General features: G+C 38.8%; 3 protein-coding genes across 4 annotated transcripts; all 3 read right to left on the bottom strand.

Moving 5' to 3' along the window:
- LOC18786775 lies at positions 2,946–6,926 on the bottom strand. The gene is made up of 4 exons (XM_020557180.1): positions 4,032–6,926; positions 3,658–3,960; positions 3,400–3,594; positions 2,946–3,299 (listed from the first exon to the last, which is right to left on the bottom strand). Exons 1-4 carry the CDS (start codon positions 6,924–6,926, stop codon positions 2,946–2,948), a joined length of 3,747 nt encoding a protein of 1,248 aa, XP_020412769.1.
- LOC18785263 (histone-lysine N-methyltransferase, H3 lysine-9 specific SUVH1) lies at positions 9,911–12,908 on the bottom strand. Its single transcript, XM_007220165.2, has 2 exons — positions 12,734–12,908; positions 9,911–12,503 (listed from the first exon to the last, which is right to left on the bottom strand). Exon 2 carries the CDS (start codon positions 12,338–12,340, stop codon positions 10,226–10,228), a length of 2,115 nt encoding a protein of 704 aa, XP_007220227.1. The 5' UTR covers positions 12,341–12,503; positions 12,734–12,908; the 3' UTR covers positions 9,911–10,225.
- On the bottom strand, positions 18,337–20,717 carry LOC18787676. Of its 2 annotated transcripts, XM_007219855.2 has the most exons (4): positions 20,487–20,717; positions 20,235–20,360; positions 19,805–19,989; positions 18,337–19,613 (listed from the first exon to the last, which is right to left on the bottom strand). In XM_007219855.2, exons 2-4 carry the CDS (start codon positions 20,357–20,359, stop codon positions 18,544–18,546), a joined length of 1,380 nt encoding a protein of 459 aa, XP_007219917.2. In that variant the 5' UTR covers position 20,360; positions 20,487–20,717; the 3' UTR covers positions 18,337–18,543. The 2 variants fall into 2 exon arrangements, with proteins under 2 accessions (XP_007219917.2, XP_020411884.1); XM_020556295.1 differs by lacking the exon at positions 20,487–20,717 and having other exon boundaries at positions 20,235–20,478.

The following is a 23,805-nucleotide window of genomic DNA, read 5'->3' as shown; positions in this document are numbered from 1 at the left end:
ACCAACACTAAAGAGATTTTTTTTTTTAAATCATTAATATAAAAAACATATGAGATGATTTCAATGAAGTCATTTTTAGTCCTGATTTGAATGTCTCCCTTTCCCATGACATCTACGGTTGATTTGTCCCCCAAACTCACAATTGAATGAAAACTTTCATCAAGATTTACAAAATAGGACTTGCATCTAATCATGTGATTACTACAACCTATGTCTATGTACCATGTTTCTTGATCAAGCTCCTCCAATGCTTGGAAGGCCATTAAAAGTGTCTCTTCCTACTTTTTCTTCTCGGCAAGATTGGATTTTTCTCCTTTCTCCTTTGGCAACTTCGTGTAGCACTCACTCTTGTAATGACCAAGGTTGCCATATTTGTAGCATTCAATCTTAGACGTGTCATACTGCCCCTTTCCTTTTCCTAGAGAGTCATTATCTCTCTTGATGAAGGAATGAGATGGATTGCTACTATCTCTATTTCCACGACCTCTTCCACCTCTTTCTCTACCTCTTCCTTTATTGCTTGAGGATTCAACATGGGTATAGGTTTTGAGAGCTGTTTGCTCCTCCACCTCATTGGCACAGTTGAGCTTTTATTCATGAACTAACAAAGAACTCTGAAGTTCATCAATGGACATACATTCAACATCCTTGGACTCTTCAATTGAGCAGACAATATAATTCATTGAACTTTTTATCTGCCAACACCTTGACTTGTGCATCAATGAGTGTTTCTCCTTCTGCTGGTTCACTCATCCCATTCTCTATGACATCCCAATATTCCTTCGACCTCAAGAAGTTTTCCATCAACATGCTCCAATGGTCATAATGACCATCTAAGCGAGGGATTGCTGGTTGCACGAAACCATCGCCTTTAAACACCATTTGATCTTACTGTTGCAAAAGTAAGACTGATGCTTTGTGTTTTGATTAAGCCCCAATAAAAGAGCTCTAATACCAGATGTTGGAACTCAAAAAAATCTGAAAGCTTGAAGCTATTGAACTTAAAAACTGAAAGTACTCATTACTGAATGAAACATGATTACAACTTAAATAGAATTTATCTAGGCTACACGTTAAACACTAACTCAACTTATTTAGATTTTGTGGAACTAAACGAAAGCAACGGAGCACTTCTAACTGTGGTGCACGACCTTACCAAGTCAACTTTATTTAATTAAAACTTAATTAAACATAACTAAATAACTCTTAACAGAGAGGCTGCTCATTATGTTTACTTAAGCAGCGACCGAGTTGGGCTGCCAAGTTGACCATTTCTACTCGAGCTTGTTAGAAGACTTGGTCATCATCCCCTCGGAGAGTTCACCTACTCCTATCACATCCCGGGATCGGCTCTGCCATAGCACGATATTGTCTGCTTTGGGCCTTCTTCTCTGCCCTTATGATGTTTTATTTTTGGGAACTCACGAGCAACTTCCCAATGGCTCACCCATCCTGGGATTGCTCTAGCCCTAACTCACTTATTTTCGGAGTTTCCATGACTCCGAAGCCAGTGAGCTCCCAAAATGCCTCGTACTAGATGGAGGCAGGCATGTACATATAAGGCACATCACCCCCTCTCCGTTGGTCGATGTGGGATGTTACAATCCACCCCCCTTAAGAGCCCGACGTCCTTGTCAGCACACTCACACCACACGACAGAGTGGCTCTAATACCAAATTGTCACATCCCGGGATCGGCTCCGCCATAGCACGATATTGTCCTTTTTGGGTATCCCTTTCTGCCCTCACGGTTTTGTTTCTAGGAACTCACAAGCAACTTCTCAGTGGGTCACCCATCCTGGGATTGCTCTAGCCCCAACTTGCTTAACTTCGGAGTTCCCATGACTCCGAAGCCTGTAAGCTCCCAAAAGGCCTCGTGCTAGATGGAGGCAGGCATGTACATATAAGGCACATCACCCCCTATTCGTTGGTCAATGTGGGATGTTACAACTCCTCTCCCCTTCGCGACTCCACCGTCGTATTACTCCTCGTCTCCAACATTTAAAATCATCACTGACGATGAAATCCGAAACCCTAAATCCCAATGTAAGTTTGAGCGAGGGTGAAGAAGACATTGGTACCGTACACATACGCTCACGCATTTTGAGGTTTTTTTGGCAAATAAAAAGGTTAACAGAGTTAACTCTCTATTAAATTAGTTGACATGTGTCAACAAACTAGGGGAGGGACATAGGGGGGCATCCAATTTGGGGACAGTGAATCCGCTCTCCTATTTGACAGGCCTTGTCACTTGGTGAATTATAACTTAAAAATCCAAATGAATTATAGTCAACCCTAATATATTGAAGGTACCCCTTCAAACTTGCTTCTTTTTACCCCTATTTCAATATAATAATTTAAAAGCAAAATGGAAAAGAAAAAAAAAACAACCAGCCGCCACCATCCCCCACGGACCACCCACATCCCATCGTCCGCTGGCAACTCCTCTTCCTTCTCTAACTGCCCACCAGTTAGGTCTCAATCTATCCTCAATCTTACATCAGAGTTATGAACAAGAATGTAGTTACATATTAAATTACCCATAATGATACGTGCACTAGCGGACCTAGGAATGTTTTTGTGGAGGTGCAATTTTAAAAGGCTAAAACTATTTGTGGATTGAACATCTAAGGTTTTTACCTAGATTGACCTTAAGTCCCTTCATGCATTTATATCAAGCATGAAAAACTGTTTTATGTAAAAATATTGAGACTAAGTATGAAAAATTGTTTTTCGGAATAATCATTTTCTGAAGATTATTTTTGGCGGCTTTTATTCCTTACACATCAAATAAAAAAACTTGATTTTATAGGATTTAGTATGAAATATATATTGATTTAATGAGCCATCATTTTTAGCCTAAATTGTTTTTTGCACTAAAATTGATTTTTCAGATTTTTTTTTTTTTTTGGTAACAAAAGGGGCTAAGAGCCCAGAGCAAACAGACTAGGCACAAACAACACGGGACCTGGTCACCCCAATAGCATCCTCAGCCAAACAAGTCGCAAGAAAAGTAGGCACCTCAGTAAAATATTGCACCCCAGTGCCAAACTCAGAACTCATAGAAGCCAAGACATCAGCTGCCACATTCTGCTCTCTGAAGATATGCTTAACAGAACAACTCCAACCAGCTTGCACCTTTAACTTGCAACACCTAATAAGGCTAAACAGGGTGTGTGTGGAAATAGTAGAGCTAGAAAGAAGAGCCACAGCCACACTAGAGTCACTTTCCACCTCCACATCACGAAAGCCAGACTCCCAAGCCAAATGAAGACCCCCAAAAAATGCCCCACAACTCAGCTTCAAGAACAGAACCAACACCCAGGTTCACAGAGAAGCCCTTAATCCAAGCACCATAATTATCTCTTAAAAGACCACCAGCACTAATAAGCCCAGAAACACAATTACGACTTCCATCAGTGTTAATCTTACAAACTCCATAAGTAGGGGCTATCCAATGAAGTTGAACAATAGACGGCACATAAGAAAGGGAAGGCGGTTTGGTGGCATTAAACCACTCCAACGCATACTGAAGAATTAATTGATGTGGTTCACCAGGCATAACAAACCTTTGATCAAAAATTCCTTTACATCTCTATTTCCAGATAAACCACAAATAAAGAGCAAAAACCAAAGGCCAAGGCAACCCATTATAAACCTTTCTTTTAGAGTGAAGATTCCTTAACAGCCACTCTTTAAAATCCACCATATCAGGGCTAGGATTATTTCCAATTTGAAGACAATTCCAAATGGTCAAAGATAAAGGGCAATCCTTAAACAAGTGAGCAATAGTTTCCATAGGATAATCACATCTAGGACAAGCAGGAGCTTGAGTGAGGCCTCTCTTCTGCCTTTGCACATTAGTAAGCAACTTTCGATGACAAACAATCCACAGAAAAGTTTTAATCTTAGGAGGGAGCCGCAACCTCCAAAGAAACTGCCAATCCCATTTAACTGAAGCCTAATATGAAAAGGAAGACATTCCCTTAAGCAGTTAAAGTCCTAGACCCCCTCGTCTAAAAAATCACTAACATTCAGCTGAAGCATTTCCTCAGAAAGATCAATGAGCGAATATTGATACAAAGGACCACAACTCAACCACCTATCAGTCCAAAATAACACATTATCCCCAGACCCAACTCTCCACTTAACACCTTTGGAAAGGACAGAATTACTATAAAGAACACCCCTCCAAACACTAGAGCTACAAGGGAAATAAGAGTCCTTCACAGTTAAAATGTTTCGATGTTTTAAGTACTTAGCATAGAAGACCTGAGACCACAAGCCTTGCTCATGTTGAAGAAGTCTCCATCCAGTCTTAGCCAAAAGAGCTTGGTTCATCCAAGCAGACCTTTTAATGCCTAACCCACCAACTACCTTAGGTTTACACACTTGCTCCCAATTGACAAGATGGATTTTAGAAGTATTACTGGTATGCCCCCAAAGAAAATTCCTGTTGAGCTGATCCAATTTATCACAGACAGACATAGGCAACTTGGCAGTTTGCATAGTATAGATAGGAATAGCAGCAGTAACAGATTGAAGCAAAGTAATTCTACCAGCCATAGACAACGTACGGCTCTTCCAAGAAGCTAATCTCTTTTGGGTTTTAGCAATAACCTCTTGATATGTTTGTTTACTGACTCTAGTATGGATAAGAGGGACACCAAGGTACTTACCAAGGCTAGCAGTGAGAGGAGAACCACTTATCGTAGCAATTGAATTAGCCAAATCAGAGCATGTATTAGGGGAAACACATATCATAGACTTTTCAAAGCTAACACGCTGACCAGAAAACTGACAGAAATCATCCAAACACTGTTTCATTAACCAAGCTTGATCCACAGTAGCTTCCCCAAAAAGGATTAAATCATCAGCAAATAATAAATGGGAAATATGAGGACCTCCTTGACAAATCTGAACAGACTTCCAAGCTCTATCATGAATCTTTTGTTGGATGAGATGAGAAAGTTTTTCCATACACAAAACAAAGATATAAGGGGAGAGAGGGTCCCCCTGCCTAATACCACATTGAGGAGAGAAAGAGTCAGTTAGCTCCCCATTAAGAATGGCCTTGTACTGCATAGAAGTGATACACTGCATAAGCAACTCCAGAATGCTTCCTTTAATGCCCACTTCCCATAGCACCTCCCTAATAAAAGGCCATTGCATACGATCATAAGCTTTGGATAAATCAATTTTCCAAGCTATAAAACCCTTCTTCCCTTTGGCATATTTAAATTTGTGGAGAACTTCTTGAGCAACAATAATGTTATCCGTAATTTGTCTCCCTGGAATAAAACTAACTTGGTTAGGGCTGACAAGCTTAGTCATACACAGCCTAAGCCTAGCTACAAGGATTTTAGAGACCACTTTATAAAGAGTGTTGCAAAGGCTAATAGGCCTAAGCTGATTCATAAACATAGGCCTCTCCACTTTAGGCACCAAAGCAATCAGAGTCTCATTTAAATGATCAGGAAGGGTGGCAGTATTAAAGCAATCTTGAACAAAGGAAATGATATCATCAGAGCAAACCCCCCAATAATCTTGGTAGAAAAGAGCAGGGAAACCATCAGGTCCAGGGGTCTTTAATCTACCAATAGCAAACACACTATTCTTGATCTCTTCAATAGAAACCGGACAACTAAGACCTTCAAGATCAGCCTCTTCAAGGCTAGGATACAACTGAGGAAGCAAAGCATAGTCACCAACCATATCAGAAGCACAAAACAACCCTTGAAAATAATTAACAATAATATGTTTCATGCTCTGTTTCTCAGTAATCCAATCCCCAAAATCATCATGTAACCCTTCCAACTTATTCCTTCTTCGCCTAACAACTGTAGACAGATGGAAGAACTGAGTATTCCTGTCCCCTTCTTTAAGCCAGGTATTCCTGGACTTTTGCAGCCAAAAAGTCTCTTCTTGATCTAGTAGTAAATTGTAATCTTTAGTAAGCTCAACCTCAAGCTCACTAAGGAAAGGATTATGCTCATGACAAAGCTTCTTTTGAATTCCTGCAAGTCTAGCTAATAGATGCCTTTTCTTTTTAAATAAACACCCAAAAACCCGCTGATTCCAAATGCCAAGCGGAGCCACGAGCCTAGCTGATCTGTGCACAGCATGACCATCACCAGAACTCCAAATGTTCGTAACAAATTCCTTAAAATCAGGATGAGACATCCACATGGCTTGGAAACGAAAAGGCACATTTGCTCTATTAGGATAATGTTTGGAGTCAAGGCGCACCAAAATAGGACAGTGATCCGAGTTCACCCTAGGAAGATGAAGGAGGTGAGCCTCAGGAAACAGAAGACACCAATCAATACTACAAAGGCCCCTATCAAGCCTCTTCCAAATAATTCCTTCAGCATTCCTTTTATTACACCAAGTAAACTTTGCCCTAGAGAAACCCAGGTCAACCAAATGGTTACGATCAATCCACTCAACAAACTTTTTACCACCTTGGTCTAAATTACCCCCACATTTCTCATCCACACTCACAATATCATTAAAATCACCTAGAACAAGCCAAGGCAGATTGGAAGCTTCAATAAGACCATCAAAGTACTTCCACAAAGCTTCTCGAATTCCAGGGCAAGGGTTTGCATAAACAATAGTGAGGAGCCACCTATGATTCCTCAAAGTTACTAATGCAGTGATAGATTGGCTAGAGTGCGCAACAACTTGAAGAGAAACTGAATTCCCATTCCATAACAACCAAACACCCCCAGAAAAACCAAAAGCATCAACAATATGGTAATGAGAAAAACCCAAACTCTGGGCAACCCTTAGAGCCCTAGGGCCACTAATTCGAGGCTCGAGAATAGCAAACACATCAATGGCATATGCCTTTTTTAGGTCCTTAACAGTACTAGCACACCTATCTTTACCAGCACCTCTAACATTCCAAGCAATAATATTCATCATAAAATAATAATAATGAGGGGTAATATTAGGTACAAACCTAAATCTGCACATGCTCAGCCTCAACGGCTTCAAGACCATCATGCTCAAAAGAGCTATCAGCTTCCAGTCCAGTATCAGACTCATAATGTTCAGAGAAATTACCCTGATGATCCATATCACACGCATTGGAAGGCTCAACCTCATTAATTCCCATCTTACTGATATCAGGAGGATCATGACCAAAAAATAAACCTCCCTTACCCAAAGGCAACGTTGGAAAAATAGAGCCACCCAAATTAAAAGAAAACTTCCCCCGAACATCATCTTGAACATCAGAGCCCTTGACTTGCAGCCCCACAGGTTCAATATCATGACAAGAGAAAGATTTAGCCCCAGCTCTGTTCTTCCAAGGCCTCCTTAAAACAGAACCACTTTTAGCACCACCACCACTAGAGTTAGCGACCACGGAATTGGAAATGTCCTTGAGAGGTTTTTTAAACACCCATGTGCCAGAGTCACGAGAGGAAGCAGATTTCACCCCAGCACATTTTGCCTTAGTAGAATAAGTATTAGCAAAAGATCCCTGTTTTTTGGAACTAGAATCACTAGTCATAACAGGAGGAGATCCCTCCATATCCTCTTCTCTGCCAACCTCCTCAGTCAACATATTGAAACGAGAACCAAAGACAGGACTAATAGCTTTCGTACCAGTATTCTTTGTATTCCCCTTGCTAAGCTCAGCACCCTTCCCTACATCATTCATGCTATTCTTCCTAAAATTCCTTGGCTTCAACAACATCCACTCCCCGTGCATCTTTGCTGGAACCTCAGCCTCCTTTGTAGCAGTACCTAAATTCATATTAACCTGTACAGTAGAAATATCCTCCATACAATCAGCATTATCTGACTCTGGAACCTGGTGTTTGGCTTGCAAAATAATAGGGCAAGAATCTCTCCCATGCCCAAAACATCCACATTCAAAGCAAACCAAATTAATTCCCTCATACACAACCCCATAAGTACGGCCTTCAATCTCAATGAATGGGGTAAGAGGCTTAGCCAAATCAAGTTCAACACAAATTCGAGCAAACTTACCACGAGCTTGACTGAGAGTATGAGCATCCACCTTGTCCGTAGCACCAACAAGATTTCCAATTTTTTCCATAACATCAGCACGAAAATATTCAACGTTCAGCCCATTAATTCGAACCCAAGCAGTCATATGGGTGATCTTTTCCTCCTTCGCATTAAATCCAGGCTTCCATTTTTGTGCCACAATGTATTGGCCAGCAATTTGCCAAGGACCACCAGTGAGCACATATCTCATATCTTCCTCATAAAGGAACTTCACAATGAAGTAGTTATTCTCTAGATCTATTAAGCTCATAGGACCCTTAAGTGCCCATCTCAGGAGAAGAAGAGATCTGAGAAAGGTGTAGGCCAAAGGACGACCCATGAGCTTAATAATTACAGCAGAACGCCAAGGCCGATACAAAGAGCTCTTTACTTTGTCTGAGAATTGTATTGAGGGAATTGACCCTTGCTTAATCACAACATCATCATCGCTAAATACCAACTGATCCTCCGCCATACCAAAATCCCCAGAAACTTTATCCTTAAAACTCATCGGGATTGGAGGAAGAGGGGGAGACGGCTCGTCCGATTCCAGTCCGCCAACATCCAACATCTCCTGGGTACGAGCTCTTTTCTCACCAGCAATAGGGCCATCTTTAAGGGAACCACCCACCCCAGCAGAGAAAACAAATTCCGGCATCACAGAGACCGTCGTCGACGGCCGCTGTAGTCACAGCCCTGAGCACACGCAAAACAAGTGAGGAAACAGAGAAAACCTTCAAAGCGCGTGAGGCGCGTTAGCTTTTCTGGTTACTGAATATTTTTTGTGAGTTTCTTTTCCCTGATTTTTCAGATTTTGATTTGGTGAGAATTTGATTTTCTAGTATTTTTATTTGAATCCAAATGGGGGTACTTCCTTTTTTACATTGTAAACTTAAGTAAATGTCTTTATTTACTTAAATGTTGAAAATGGAATAAGGTAATGTGTACATCAACTGAGCAAATGGGTAATTTGAAGCACCTATAATGATTTTTCTTCATAGGTTCCTCCCTTCCTTACTCTTTAAAGTAAGCAAGTAAAGTACCTTACCGGGTGGGCAATCTTCTGCCTTCACCTCCTGCCTAGTGACCCTTTTCTTTACCTTCTTAATTTTTTTTAATTAAAGAAAAACATATCACATCATACCAAAGGGAAGAGGCGCACCACGCGGACTCTTTCTCAATCCAAATTTTAGAAAAGAAAAATTACCGAAAAATATAAGCCCAAAACCCCATAGTTTTGGCTGCCCTGAATCCTTGTGTCCTCTCAAATAATGTCAACTCCTGGTTATTAGAGAATGCTTCCTCCCAATCCCATCTATATGAGTATGTGAAACCCTCACATTAGGTTTCCAAATCAGTAATTTATTTTGGGTGTTTACCTTTTGGTCTCAACAATTTGGTATGACAACTTGTTTCCTTCAAAACCAACCACTCTTTGCCATTTATGGCATCACCTTTCACACTTTACTTACAGTACAAACCCCAGAAACCCTTGTAGCTATATATTTACCAAGCCTCTCTCTGAAGGCGCGCGTAAGCTATTTTACAGAAACCTTCTTCACCATACTGGAATTCCCTCTAATGGCCTTTCTATCTTTCAAAATGATCCATTATTTATTAAACATTTAAACAGTGAATGGCAAAACACTGTTTCTTTAAGTGTTCAAGGATGCTTAACAAGTAAAAGCCTCCGGACTAGAATTTCTATCGACAGTTTTAGTACCAGAAGTCTGGGACAATTACTTCCATATCCTATGCATTCATGAAGATTGCTAACAAAATGTTTCTTGAATCCTTGGAATAAGCCTTCTAACACATCAATCCCAGATGGTTGGGTTTCATGAGTTTGCATGCAGAGAGATTTTATATAGGAAAAATAACCCATATAAGGGAAAGTAAACTATGCAATTTCATAGAAGGAAAAGTAAGCTATGCAAGCATGTCTCCACTAAAAATGAAAGATAAACAACAACATAAAAGTTCAAAAACGTATAAACATGAGGGAGATTCCAAACTTTTCAACCAGGATCATGATTGCCTGTTTCTGGAACCTAAACCATCGACCCCACATTGAAAGATAAACAACAACAAAGTCACAGGTACGCTAAGTTCAAAAACATTTAAACATGATGACGTTCCAAACTTACTAGCCAGGATTCTGTTTCTTGGCACCGTAGCTGTCTGTTTTGGAACCTACACAATCAACCAAAGTAACCCCGGCATTTTGATGATCCACATAAGCATTTATTTTTCCAATGGGGTCCATTGTCATTGTCAGCTTCACTTGAGCTTGAATTGCCATAATCATATGTCAACTCTGTCATAGGTGGAATGTGTCTGATGGCAAAAAAAGCAATATGAAGAGAGGACTGATTGTTGTGTTCATATAGAACCGGTTGCCAAAAAACATTTGGTGAGCAACTGTGATTAATGAACCGTGATACGTTTCCAACATTCTTGGCACTTATGATTAGGCGATATGGGATGTTGTAATCCTCATTTATGTCATTAGAAGTCTCCTCTTCTAGTAGTCCTGGTTCATAATTCCACTTAAATGAGTCATAATTACGGCCTGTGTCAAAAATATATTCATCGTCTTCACCTGCATGCCCTTTCTGCTTTAACTTCACTTCATCAATAACTTCACCAGCATACTCACAAATAAAAGAACCAGCCCGAATAGAATCCCACGACCGGAGGCCCCAGCCCCTATCCTTTGTCTTAAACACTTCCAAGCGCAATTTTACACCAGTTTGGGATACTCGGTTTTTGCAGTTGGGAGAGCAAGGACATGTAGGACCACATTCATGTAACAATTGCTTTCGGCTGACTAGGATCCCATTGCCAGTATAAGGAAAAGAACCTCCATTTTTCTGAATGCAAGAGCAATTCATATCACCTGGGAGGCATGCATTATGGCAATTGCATCCAAAAGAAGGCGGCATTAAAGTGAAAGATTTAGAATATTTGAGTTTAGGAAAATAAGTGAAAGAACCCAGCGCCTTCTCGTTATCAACCTCATTTACAAGGGAAACAGGTATAGGTTCAGTCCCTGAAGTGAGATCTTGAAGAACAAGTCCAGCCCTTGACGAAAAACCATCCTTCCACTTACGAATAGTTTGCCAAACTGCAAAAGCACCAGGCTGCCCAGGCACCCTCACTAACTTGTACTTGAATATATTGCAACCAGATTTCCCCCTCTCTGTCCATGACTCATGGACTTTATATAGGCCATCATAGACATAGACCTTTGTTGTTGAATTAACCTCATCTCTCACACCCCGAATAACTCGTACTTCATTGCCATGATTCAAGCTTCTCTCAAGAGCAAGATTACCCCTTTCAAGCTTCTGATCAGCCACCTGCTTGTCTTTGTTGTTATTATTCCCACCCTGGCCACTATATATCAAGACATCGCTGTCCTCTGTGTCATCATCATACCCTCCTGAAGAGACAATGCTTAAGGCCACTGGATCTTTTTCAGCATCACCCTTCCCAGTCATGTAGTCAATTCCAGCCATTGACGGAGCATGCAATCCCACTGCACACATTTCCATTCGGAAATAGAAAACGTCGCCAATCTCAACTCCAGGCACAACCCCAATTCTCCTTCTCATGTTCGTTCGAACCTTTTTGGTCATCAAAATGTTACCAGCTTTCAAATCTGCACGCTTAATAATCCCATTTTTAGATTCCTTGGCATCTTCAATTTGGCAGATTCTTCTCCGCAGTGCATCAAAATTCACAAGTACATAGTTAACCAACTCCCTATTACCATCTTCAACTTGAAATGGACTCATAACCGAAACAAAGTTCACTCCCGACCCATTGTTTGTTAATGAATCACCATCTCCACTTTTCTTTTTCTTCTTTCGAGATGAACTAGCCTTCGTGGTCTTCTTTCGTGATGAACTAGAACCTAGATGAGCATCAAAATACCCATCGTCATCTTCTGCCCCACCCATTGATGACCCTCTTTCTCCATTAGACTCCTCCGGAAAGTCATGGGGCAGTGCCCCAGATGGCGCAGGGGCTCTATATGACCGAATTGGAGCAGGCATGGGACCCGTTGGTGTCCTCATTGGGGAAGGACTATTGAGATTAGGTGAGGTTTGAGAGCCTTGTGGTTGAAATGGGTAAAATGGAGAATATCCATTAGGGGTTTGGCCGAAGGGAGGCATGCATGGAAAGGGTGGGGCTTGAGACGCACCTGGAAACACAGGCATCAAACTACGCAGAGGTTTAACATCCAAAACCCTTGACTTATCAAAACCAGCTGAAGGAGGAATGAAATTGTGGCTTGACCCTCCTTCCATGACAAACCCTTTTATCTACAAAGCAACACAACAAACCCACCAAAACCCACTATTTCTGTTCTTAATTTCTCTTTCTTCAACTTTTGGATGCTTCTGATGGTTGTCTAAATCCCAATTTCGTTTTTTTCAGAGAAAGCAAATTTCTCCCTCTAAACATGTTTCTCTGCAAGACAATATTGCAAACGACGCTACACATCACTGAAAAGATTCATAATTTGAACAGGAAAGCAAAACTCAAGCTGAAATCCAAATATAATCAGATCTAGAAACATGGTAAACAAATCGGTCTTTGGCCTAAGTTGAAATTTTAGTTAGAAAAATCAAAATCAAGCAGCAGTTTCTACATGCATGAACATTTGGGTAGGAAACCCAGAAGCAAAAAACCATTCTTACCTCTTTGCATGTTCCATTGATAGCTGGGTATTTCTCCGTTCGAGACTTTCAGGGAGAGAGAGAGAGAGAGAGAGCGCACTGCCGCAGTTCCTGTCTCTGCCTCTGTTCCTGGGTCTAACTTAAAACTGTCCTGTGCTATGCCACATGGGGTCTGTTTAGGCCAAATTACATTTTTAGAAGTTCCCAAATTTTTCACCTGAATTTTAACTCTCTCTCAAATTTAGCTTTGAAATTAACTTTCTGTCTATGCCATCAAAAATTGAAAAAAAAGATAAAGGTGTTGTAAAAGTTTGAAGGTGGAGCCCACAGAGGAAGTTTCCTTGCATCTTCCAGGAACTTTCCCTTCCATGTATTTATCAATTCAGGAAGTTTCTTTGCATCTTCCAGGAACTTTCCTTCCCTGTATTTATCAATTCAGGAAGTTTCCTTGCATCTTCCAGGTTTATCAATTCAGGAAGTTTCCTTGCATCTTCCAGGAACCTTCCCTTCCCTGTATTTTGCCTAAATATTAGCCTATAAATAGGCATACCAATTGTAAAGGGGAGTGTGACCAACGAAGAAAAGAAAGAAAGGGGAGAAGAGAAAAAGAAGAGAGAAGAAGAAGAGAAAAGAAGAAAGAAAAGAAGAGAAAAAGAAGAAAGAAAAGAGAGAAGAAGAAAGATAGAGAAAATTCAGTGAGCCTCACATATTGTAAACTCTAAAGTTGTAGTCCTATTATTTTATATAGTGAAAAAGTTACTGCTGCTGCTCTCCGAAGACGTAGGCATAGCCGAACCTCGTTAAATGTTGTGTCTCATCTACTTTACGTGCAGCTCAATATTCATACATATTCCAGGTTATTTTTATAACAAAAGGAAACTTTTTTTTGTGTAGCAACTTAAATTTTGTTTAAAATATTAATAGATCTTGTGGGCAATTTTGGTATTTTAATAATATCAATGATATGTGTCCTCAATTATAATAAGGAGAAAAAAAAAATGTTTTGTTAAGAATAATAGACAAACAGCTGCCAGTTTTGTCATAAGGGATTCTAGAGGAAATGTTAGCATTGTTTGTTTGTCATAAGGGTTTTCCTATTGGTTATGGGTCTTGTATTACAAGCTGAAACTATTGCGTTAAGACATAATTTGCTTTGGGCAATAAGGTTAAATTATAATAAGTTCATTTTTAAAGTGCTTCTAAGGTTTTAATTGATTTTTTTCTTTTGAACAAAAAACTTACTTGATTTTTTTCTAAGGTTAAATTATAATAACTACAAGGGAATGAGGCTTTCCCATAAGGGTTCAAACTTGATACCACTAGTTTGCAAGTCAATATCCTTTTAAACTGGGCAACACCTCATTGGCTTTAATTGATATTTGAAAATGTAGAGAAGCTAACAAAATTTTGTGGAGTAAGGATATCATAAAATCGTGCAGCGTTATCATCACATAAAGCCTATTTTGTACATTATCTATGAATAAAAAAATATGTTGTATTTCCATGCCTTGTTTATAACTAAAGTATACACAAAATTAGTGAAACACTCATTCCTAGACATGAAACTATAGATATACCCTACACTATTTTAAACATAGAAACACACCCAAAATTCAACAATTGTATATTTTTTAATTTAATTAATAAGATGAAATATCTTTATTATCCTTTTTAGCATTAAATTAGTTTTGGATCTCGTTTGAAGCCCAAGCCTCCCTCAGGTTTGAAGCCTCAAGCCCCTCTCCTGCTTCAAACCACCATCTCTCCTCTATTCTCTCCCTTCTTCCCTCTCTATGCCTTCAAAGTAAACCAAACAGTCTCAAAGCCATGGACCAACACAAGACCGACGACAATCTCCGTTACGTTGGTGGCCTCACACGTGTTCTCGCCGTCGATGCCTCCATTTCCTTTGCAGGTTTGTTCCATCTTCTTCAATTCGTTATTTTCCTTTTGATTTTTGCTTAATTTACTTGAATTTCTACTTGATTTCTCTTTCACATGCACTAACCCCGATGGATCGCCGATTCCCACTGACGATATATTCCAAAATGGCCAGATCTGTCCTATGTTCCAGATTTTCAACTCGGATCTCTTATTCGTAGATGCCGACTACGATGCTTTTTCCATAGCCAAAGGGGTTTCTGCTTCCTCTTCCTCTCTACGGCCGCCATTGAAGAAGCTCTTCTTTGAAGAGCGGGATACGCCGAACTCGACAAAGTCGTTTTACAACTCAGAAGCTGGACTCAGGTCCTGATCCATGAGAGCAACCAGCTTCTGAGTTTGATCATCAACACCTTTTACAGCAGCAAGGAGATCTTTCTCTGTGAGCTCATCAATGACACCTCTGATGTACGTATTTTCATTGTTTATTCTTATGTTGATTGCTCATTTCAATATTTTCTAGTTTTGTTGTATGAATTGTTGTGTTTTCTGTTTGCGTTTGGCTTGTGAACATTTTAAATTCAACGACTTAGTTTGTATGGCTTAGGTTAGAGATTTGAACATGTTAACTTTTATGTTGTGGTTTATGATCATTTCAATATGGAAGGAAACCAATTGATTTGTTCCTTAGTCATGATAGGCATATTTGCCTTGGTTGATGTTTAGTCCTTTCTTTCTTTAAGGGCACCAAAAATACAAATTAGTGAATACATTACAGAGAGGATGCATGTCTTTCCTACATTCCTAGGACTGTTCTCTGTAATATTAACCAAATTCAGTTTTCATACTATTGGCTCTATGTTTGACCAAAGCCTATCAGTTAGGTATAACATATGTTTTAATTCATTTAGTTTTGGTGTTGTCGAACTAGGAGACCAAACTTTCTACATCATTTCAAGCTGCTACTTCTGGGTTATGTGCTTATGGTTGTAGATTATTTCAGGCTTCTAGAAACATGGGGCTCCAGCCGGGGAGAAGTGCACTATTAAGGGAAAAATGATTGTTTACCTTGGCCGTACTATATGATTGTGGAATGTGCTTTTGGAGTATGCGAATGTATTAACTTGTGACAATGGTGAGAAGGCCATAGGTGGTGGGGCATACAAGTACGCGGATCTCTTTAAGAAAAAGCTTGGGATTTGTCTTGATAAGGAAGATGAAATGGACTGTCTTGTGGCTGGATCAAATTTTCTGCTTAAGGTGGGATCCTAATACCACATACATAGATTGCTATGTACAAGTTGGTGCCTTTCTTAAGTCCTGTCATGTGTTGCATAGGATGTGTGGGTTGGGATTGGCAATAACGTGCTCAAGATGAGAGGAAGTAACTTTTTTTTGTTTTTTTGTTTTAGAAGCACAAGAAATGTGGATGAGTCATAAAATGTGAAACTTGCAAAATTCAGCTACTTCTGTAGAGATATTTATGATTCTTTAGGATACTGAAATATATGGCTTATGTGGAATATAGATCCATTAAAAGAGTAAAAAAAAAAAAAATCCCTTTGCATTGTTTCAATTACAGAACTGGTGACAATATCATTAACATTCTTTTTTTCATTATGAGTTCCTTGCCTGACAATAACATTCACATTTTGATTGTTATTTAAGTAGGCAGTTCACACCGAAGCATTCACATACATGGATGGTCAAAAGGAATTTGTGCAGATTGACCATGATTATCTATATCCCTATATGCTTGTTAATATTGCTTCTGGTGTCAGTATGATCAAGGTATTCTCATAGTAAAAATCAGATACTTTAGTTACTGAATTAGCTTCATATATTTAACTTTTAAAGGCTTGACAATGTCGTCTGTGTTGTGCTTATATAGGTAGATGGACATGGTAAGTTTGAGCGAGTAAGTGGAACCAATGTTGGTGGCGGCACCTTTTGAGGTTTGCAACAAGCCAATTTTGGCTTTTTGGGTGGTTGTGGGTCTAATATATGACTTTTGTAAATTTCAACAAGCTAGTAAGTTGATTTGTAGTATACAATTTGTTATCTGTAAGTCGTATGAGCAGTTGTTAACTTCCAGTAAGTGGTATGAACATATGTTATACTGTTCATATCCTGCAACTGAATTGATTTATATAACATAGTTTTAACAGTGTACTTCTATGACATAGTATTAACAGATTTTCAGTAACAAAGCACGCTCTATATTTTGCTCTATATATGGCTATGCACTTGAAGTTTATGATATGCAAAATGTGATTTTACTAGGAAAATAGTTCTATGACATAGTATTAACAATGTACTTCTGTGACATAGTATTAACAGTGTGTTTTTTTTTCTTGTAAAGGTATTTCCTTTTGCCTTTGCGATTGTATCTGGTGAAACTATAGACAATTGGAGGTGGCAGCAAAGGATATTGAATCTCTTGTTAGGGTTTTTTGAATTTTTTGTATGAAATGGTATTTACAATGTTTTTCTATGAAATTGTATTAAGAATGTTTTTCTATGAAATTGTATTAACAATATACTTCTATAGCATGGTATTAACAATGCACTTTTATGACATGGTATTAACAATATACTTTTATGACATAGTATTAACAATGTACTTCTATGATATGGTTTGCGAAGGTTTGATGGAGAATGAAGGGTCGTGGGGACAGACCCTTGATTTTCGTGATTTTATTTATTTATTTTATTTTAAGTTTGGATTTTTTCAAAAAAATCTAATATGGGCTCGCTGTGCTTGTTTTGGGTTCTTTTGGGAATTTTGTGTTGGGCTTGTTTTAAGTTAATCAATGGCAGAGATGTAATTTATAGGAACTTCACTACTAATTTCATATGTAGTAAATGGTTTTTGGGTGTGTTTCTAAAGTGCATTCTATGTAGGGTTTTTTTTTTTTTATAATTATAGCCCCTATTTTGGGTATATTACTAAAGCTCCCTAAAGTAGAACCAAAGGTCGCTCTCTCGTATGCGAGGAGAGCCATGCAAAAAACCTAGGGTTTGCGTTGTCTTGCTTCTTTCCAGTCTTCTCCATCATCCTTCTTCTTTAGTTTGTCATCTCCAGGGCCTTGCATGGGTTGGGGTCTGGCTTTGAATCTTGCGTGGCTTGATTTTGGTGTTGTGACCAGAGGCAGTGTCTGACGCCAGCACTGATTCCTTGGTGTGGTTCTCTACGTGGTTGCTTTCTCCTTACTGATGTGCTTTTTCTTCTGATGTGGTTTGGCAAAGAAGACAATCGTAATTAGGGTTCTGTCTCCTAGAATCGTATAGACCGTCAGTACCTGCACATAGAGACGCTACAAAGGCTTTAGGACAGCGTCGTAAAGTCTTTGACGTGCTTCGCCATACCAAGCTTACTTCCATAACCTTAATTTATTTTACTTTTATTTACCTATTATTTGTTTATTTAATTTTACTTTACCTTAAAAGACTTTCCAATTTGTTTTATATATTAATTATATTATAAAGGGTTGTTTTTGGCTTTTACGACAAAAGGAAAACTATAATTTTTATAACAGTTGGACCCAACTAGATGCCTTAATGGTTTACAAAATTATCTAATTTTTTAAGAAAGGCCTATTAATGACGAGTTCAAAAGTAGACGGCTCTTAAGTCGTTGAATGGATCCCACAACATGTCCATCAATAGAAGGAGACTATACATGTCCCAAACTATGCGATTTTGACAAAAGCAAATTCAAGTCCATAACTTGAACGAAGGCATAGTACCCATTAACTCCGCAATCCTGCCTAATCGATCATACCAGGGAGTTGATGGGGCTAACAAACCTGTCATACAAGTTCAAATATGTGTCGCCCATATCTGTCCTGCAACTCATATCTAAGATGAAATTCTAAATAAGGCTAACGGTTCCCATAACTTAGCTCACTATCCATGTCTATCTCATTTACCTGTCCTACAAGTCATATCTAACATAAAATTCTATAATAAGGCGAAGCCATCCCATAACCTAGCTCTCTATCCATATCTGTCTCCACAAAGCCCTCTTCCTCCTTAGCCAAGTCTCTCTTTGCCACCTCAAGATCTGCCTCTGTAACAGCTAGAGCAGCACTCCGCCTCTTCTTCTCACTATCCAAAATATCCACATCTTCTCTCAGTCTTTTCACTCTCCTTGCCCTTTCCAGGAACTTCTTCTTATCCAAAGCAGAGTGAACATGAGGCTCCAGCCACGCCAAGTCAAACCTGAACATCTCAACATCCTCCCATAAACTTTGAAGGCGCACGCAGGCGTCCTCAGTCATATCCTTCACCCTTGTAGTCTTCAGAAAATGCAAGAGTTCCCCCAAAGCTGTGAATGCACATTCACTAACTTTACGATTTCTCTTATGTAGACACTCGATCAACGAAGGATGCAACGAACAAACTTCCTCTAGCAGTGGAACAAAAGCTTTCTCTATTTTTCCTAAACCCATAAATTCCATAAGCTCACCAGTCAGCTCATTGCAAACTTTTTCAGAACTAGGTGGACCCAGGAAAGGAGGCTTCCGTTCAAAAGATGGTGTCTTAGGTGCTGGTGAAGAGTCTGCAGCTTGCACAGAAGTCATGTTTGAAGATTCCTGCCCTTTACGTTCTTTCTTTGTGGACTCCAAAGTTGCATAAACATTATTTCCTAGAGAAGGTTCAAAAGGGCTATCATTAGTAGGGTTAACAATAAAAGCTTTTCCAGAACCAGGCGTATCTTGCAAAGCAGGCACCAGTTCAGAACACGGTGTCTTAGGTGCAACTAAAGAGTCTGGGACTTGCACAGAATTCACATTTGAAGCCTCCAACCATTTCTGTTCTTTCTTAATTGAGGACTTGAGAGTTGCAGAAACGCCAGGTCCATGGTCTTGACTCTTAATTGGGATATCAACCTTGGCTTCAACAATACATATATCATTCACCAGATAACCTGCACTGCAGTCATAAAGCTCGCAAAGAGGCATGAACGATTTGTAGCCCCACTCCCTTCTTTCTTCTTTGAACTCTTTCGCAATGCCTGTGAAAGAAAAATATCAAGGAACACAAAAGCCATAGTTAAGAATGCAAAGCCCATCACCAGGTAATTAATCAGGTAAAAACAACGATTAAGAGAATATTGTTTGATGACAAAGTTACATAAATTTAAAAAAACAAAACAAAAAATTATAAATGACAAGAAAACAGAGAACATGAAGAGCAAAGAGATACCCTGTGTCTGCTTTATTTTTGACTTGCTGCTGTCAAGTTGATTAACCAGGGTGAAGCTAAAGTGTGTATATCTAGCCCACCCTGGTGTCAATGTTGAAGCATCTGCAACACCCAAATATATGGACAACTGGTCTACGACATCAGATTCAGGGTCGTGTGACCCCTTTGGACGTATAAGGATCCGCCTGATAAAAAACCAACCAAACCCAGTAAAAATCTCAGTAACAGAAATTATGGGCCAAGTTTGATACTTGTGCTTGTTACTTAAACAGCCATGGTTGAATGAAAGCAATAGCTACATCAAAACTTTCCTTTTACGATTTGAGCTTCAAAATGCCATTTTTGAAGATTGATTTTTTCTCAGATCCCCCAAAAAAAAAATAAAGAACAAATGGGTCTTCTAGGAATGGCAACATAAAATAAAACGTACCATTTGAAGCCACCGATGGTGAAAACGTCAGAGTAATGTTTGTCGGTCTTGAGCTTAGAGAAGTTGTCGATGACCCATGTGAATGTCCCAGACACAACATCTTCCTCTTCCTTTTTGTTCTTCATTCTAAAGTGACAACAATTCCAAATAAAACCCATAAATCAGAACCCAAAAAATAAAAATAAAAATAGTGCCCATAACGCCAAGTAATATCACACTAAACGAACGATGTTTGAGACTTGAGAGACTTGCCTTCTTTCCACTCTACAAGCCTACGATCCGAGAGAGAGAGAGACAGAGAGTTTGGATGAAAAGAAATTGGAAAAACCCAACAAAGCCACAGCACTACCACAGTGGCACTTGAACTTCCAGTGAAAGGCTCCAACTTTATTTGTCCGGTATGGGACGTTTTTGTTTTTATTTTTACTTTTTATGGTCAAACTGGTGCTTTTTATTTTGTATTATTTAAAAAACATACTGATAGAGTTTTTTTTTTTTTTTTTTTCAAAATTTCTCTGATATTCTTTTAAAGTTTTAAAATGATTTTGCTGAGTAAAGGACTTAACTTAAGTTTGAAGAATACTTATAACTTAAGTTTGAAGAATACTTAGACTTTAATGTTTTAAAGGATTTCTATATATAAAACTAAAGGAAAATACTTGGCTGTATAACGAGCATTTTTTACTTAGAATTTGACACGTGTGCATAAACTTTTTTGTTCTTTATGTGTGAGTGTATGAGTTTGTAGTAAAAAAAGATAAAGTTTGGTTGAAATATCATTGACAATAGTATTTGAATAAATAAGAAAAAAAAAACCCAAAAAAAATTATGTGATATGGCTATGCTAGAGAGAGAGAGAGAGAGAGAGAGAGAGAGAGAGAGAGTCCTGCTCTGAAGGCCCATAAATAACATTGGCATGTCTTAAATGTATTGTAGCCAATTAAAGCCCTGCCTGAGTCCTCGGAGGGCTAGGCAGCTAAGATATTTCTAATTCCATGCAAATCACATTCATGGTGGTCTGAGTATCTTTTAACCATTTTAGTGTAAATTTGGATTCCACTATTTCATTATCACTGATAACTCAACCTGTCCGCAAAAGGTTAGCCAGCTAGCTAGCTCTTCACGTGATGCTTGAAATAATATGATGAAAAAAAACAAACCAAAAAAAAAAAAAAAACAAAACTGGACTTGGCCTAATGCGCAGTATCGGAATTTTATGCCCCAACCCTAAATTTGGGGTAAGTCCGAAAAAAAAAAAAAAAAAAAAAAAAAAAAAACCCTCTAAATTTAGGGCCATGTGGTTAAGCCCAACAAATAAACCACTCTCAAATTAGTGCAACATTTTCATTATATTGCGCATGTTTTTTTTATTTATTTACCTTTTCTCATTCTATGCTTGAAATAATCTATAGATATTGATATGCATATGTATTGGCTGATCTATTAAGGCACAAGGAGGTGTAGATGCACCTTCTCTCACTGGAAAACACAGATTAAGTGCTGCATATTGCACCTTTAGATATATTTTTAATCACATACCCTTAAAAAATGAGTCACATAACCAAGTTCGACAAAATATTAAAAGAATTTGACGGTAGTGACTACTTTAATGTATGGTGGTACCAAATATGTCATTAATCAATTTTGAATGCAATGAGCAAATTGATGACTTTTGAACCATTTTCCTCTTCCAAGACAAAGTTTTCACATGCTACAATAGATTTAGGAAAATTATAGCCGAATGACGTCCTTTTCATAATAAAATGCTATTAAATATCCTCGTCGTACAAATATATAACAAGAAGTGTGCGTACCACAGTGGAAAGTTGATGTGGTGTGCAATTATTGGTCAGGTTTCAACTCCCTCTAGTGTAGAAGTTTTTAATATATTTGGGTATTTTCAAGGGGGCTGGTTCGATTTGGTTCTAATTACTCTACTAATAAAAATAAATAAATAAAATGGAACTATATTCTGCAAATATATAGCTCAAGTGAATAAATGATAAATCATGCAATGAACAAAAGATGACAAAGGAGAACTGCAACCTCAATAAGTTAGACCACTCTTCAAAAGAAACTACAAGATTTTTACATAATTCTTAACATTATATAACGTACAGACAGCTAATTCAAGCGTTGCATAAGTTTCAAAATTCCTAGTCGTGCAAGTGGTAAATATATATTGCAGATATGCCTCCTATAAATCGTACTCGGATCTTGGAGAAAACTCCCCATTAAGACTAAGGCCTCTCATAACCCATCTCACTATCCATGTCAATCCCATTGAAGTCTTCTTCCACCTTTGCCAAGTCCAGTTCGGTTTACCTGTTACCAAAGTTCCTGTGGCCCCCTGTTTCCCTGCTAATTTCGTGACATGTGACAAGACACTTAACACCACTTAACTCTATTAACTCTTTTTGCTTCTTTTTACTGTTTATTTTTTTTTGCTTTTTCTCCCTGTTCTGCCCCTTTCTCTCTTTTCTCGTTCCTTCTCCCCTCCTCTCCTTCCTTTTTTGTTCTCTTTTCCAGATCTCCACCACCACGTTTTTTCTTTCTTTCTTCTTTTTTTTTTTTTTTTTTTTTGCTTTTGCTTTATTTTTCTTTTTCTCTCATCTCTCTCTCAAAAAAGTGGCGAGGGAAGAAAGGAACACATTTGAGATTCAATGATCAAAGTCCAAATTCCCAATAAAGAAATGCTAGTTAACAATCAATTGGTACTGGGTAAAAACAGCACAACTGATAGTTCACTGTCCATGTCAAAACACAATTTGAAAAAGGCTCTTGCATGTTTATCGACAGCGAAGACAAATCTTTGAAGACGAATGAAGATTTAACTACGATCGAAGATTTGCCTTGTTGAAGACCAGCGAAGATTTTGGCTTCGTTGTTGAAGGCGAGAGCAGACGAAGAGGGTTTAGAGCTGGTGTTTTAGCTCGAGTCCATGTGTTATTTTGGGCTGGTAAGGGAAAAATGAGCGGAAATGAGAAGAGAAGGTAGGGAAAAAGGGGGTGAAGGAGAAACTAAAAAAAGAAATAAAAAAGGAGATGACAGAAAAAGAAAAGCAAAGCAAAAGCAAAAGCAAAAAAAAAAATAGAAGAGAGAGAGAGAGAGAGAGAGAGAGAGAGAGAGAGAGAGAGAGAAAATGTTGAGGTGGAGGTCTGGAAAAGAGAACAAAAAAGGAAGGAGAGGAGAGGAGACGACGGAGGGAGGGGGAAAGAAGAGAGAAAGGGGCATAACAGGCAGAAAAAGCAAAAAAAAAAAAGAAAAAAAAAGAAAAGCAAAAAGAGTAAACAAAGTTAAGTGGTTTTAAGTGGCTTGCCACATGTCATGAAATTAGCAGAGAAACAGGGGGAACAGGAACTTTAGTAACAAGTAAACCGGACTCTGCCAAGTCTCCCTTAGCTACTACCTCTGCAACAGCAAGTGCAGCCCTCTGCCTCTGAACTTCAGTCTCCAAAACAAGTACATTGTGCTTCCGCCTCTTAATTTCATTCTCCAAATCATCTACATCTTCTCTTAGCCTCTTCCTTCTTCCTGCCCTTTGCACCAATCTCTTCACACCAAGGGCATA

The sequence above is a fragment of the Prunus persica genome, chromosome G2, assembly GCF_000346465.2.
Source record: "Prunus persica cultivar Lovell chromosome G2, Prunus_persica_NCBIv2, whole genome shotgun sequence".
Lineage (NCBI taxonomy): Eukaryota > Viridiplantae > Streptophyta > Magnoliopsida > Rosales > Rosaceae > Prunus > Prunus persica.
Note: the sequence above shows the minus strand (reverse complement) of the source record. Positions and strands in the feature narration are given on the sequence as shown.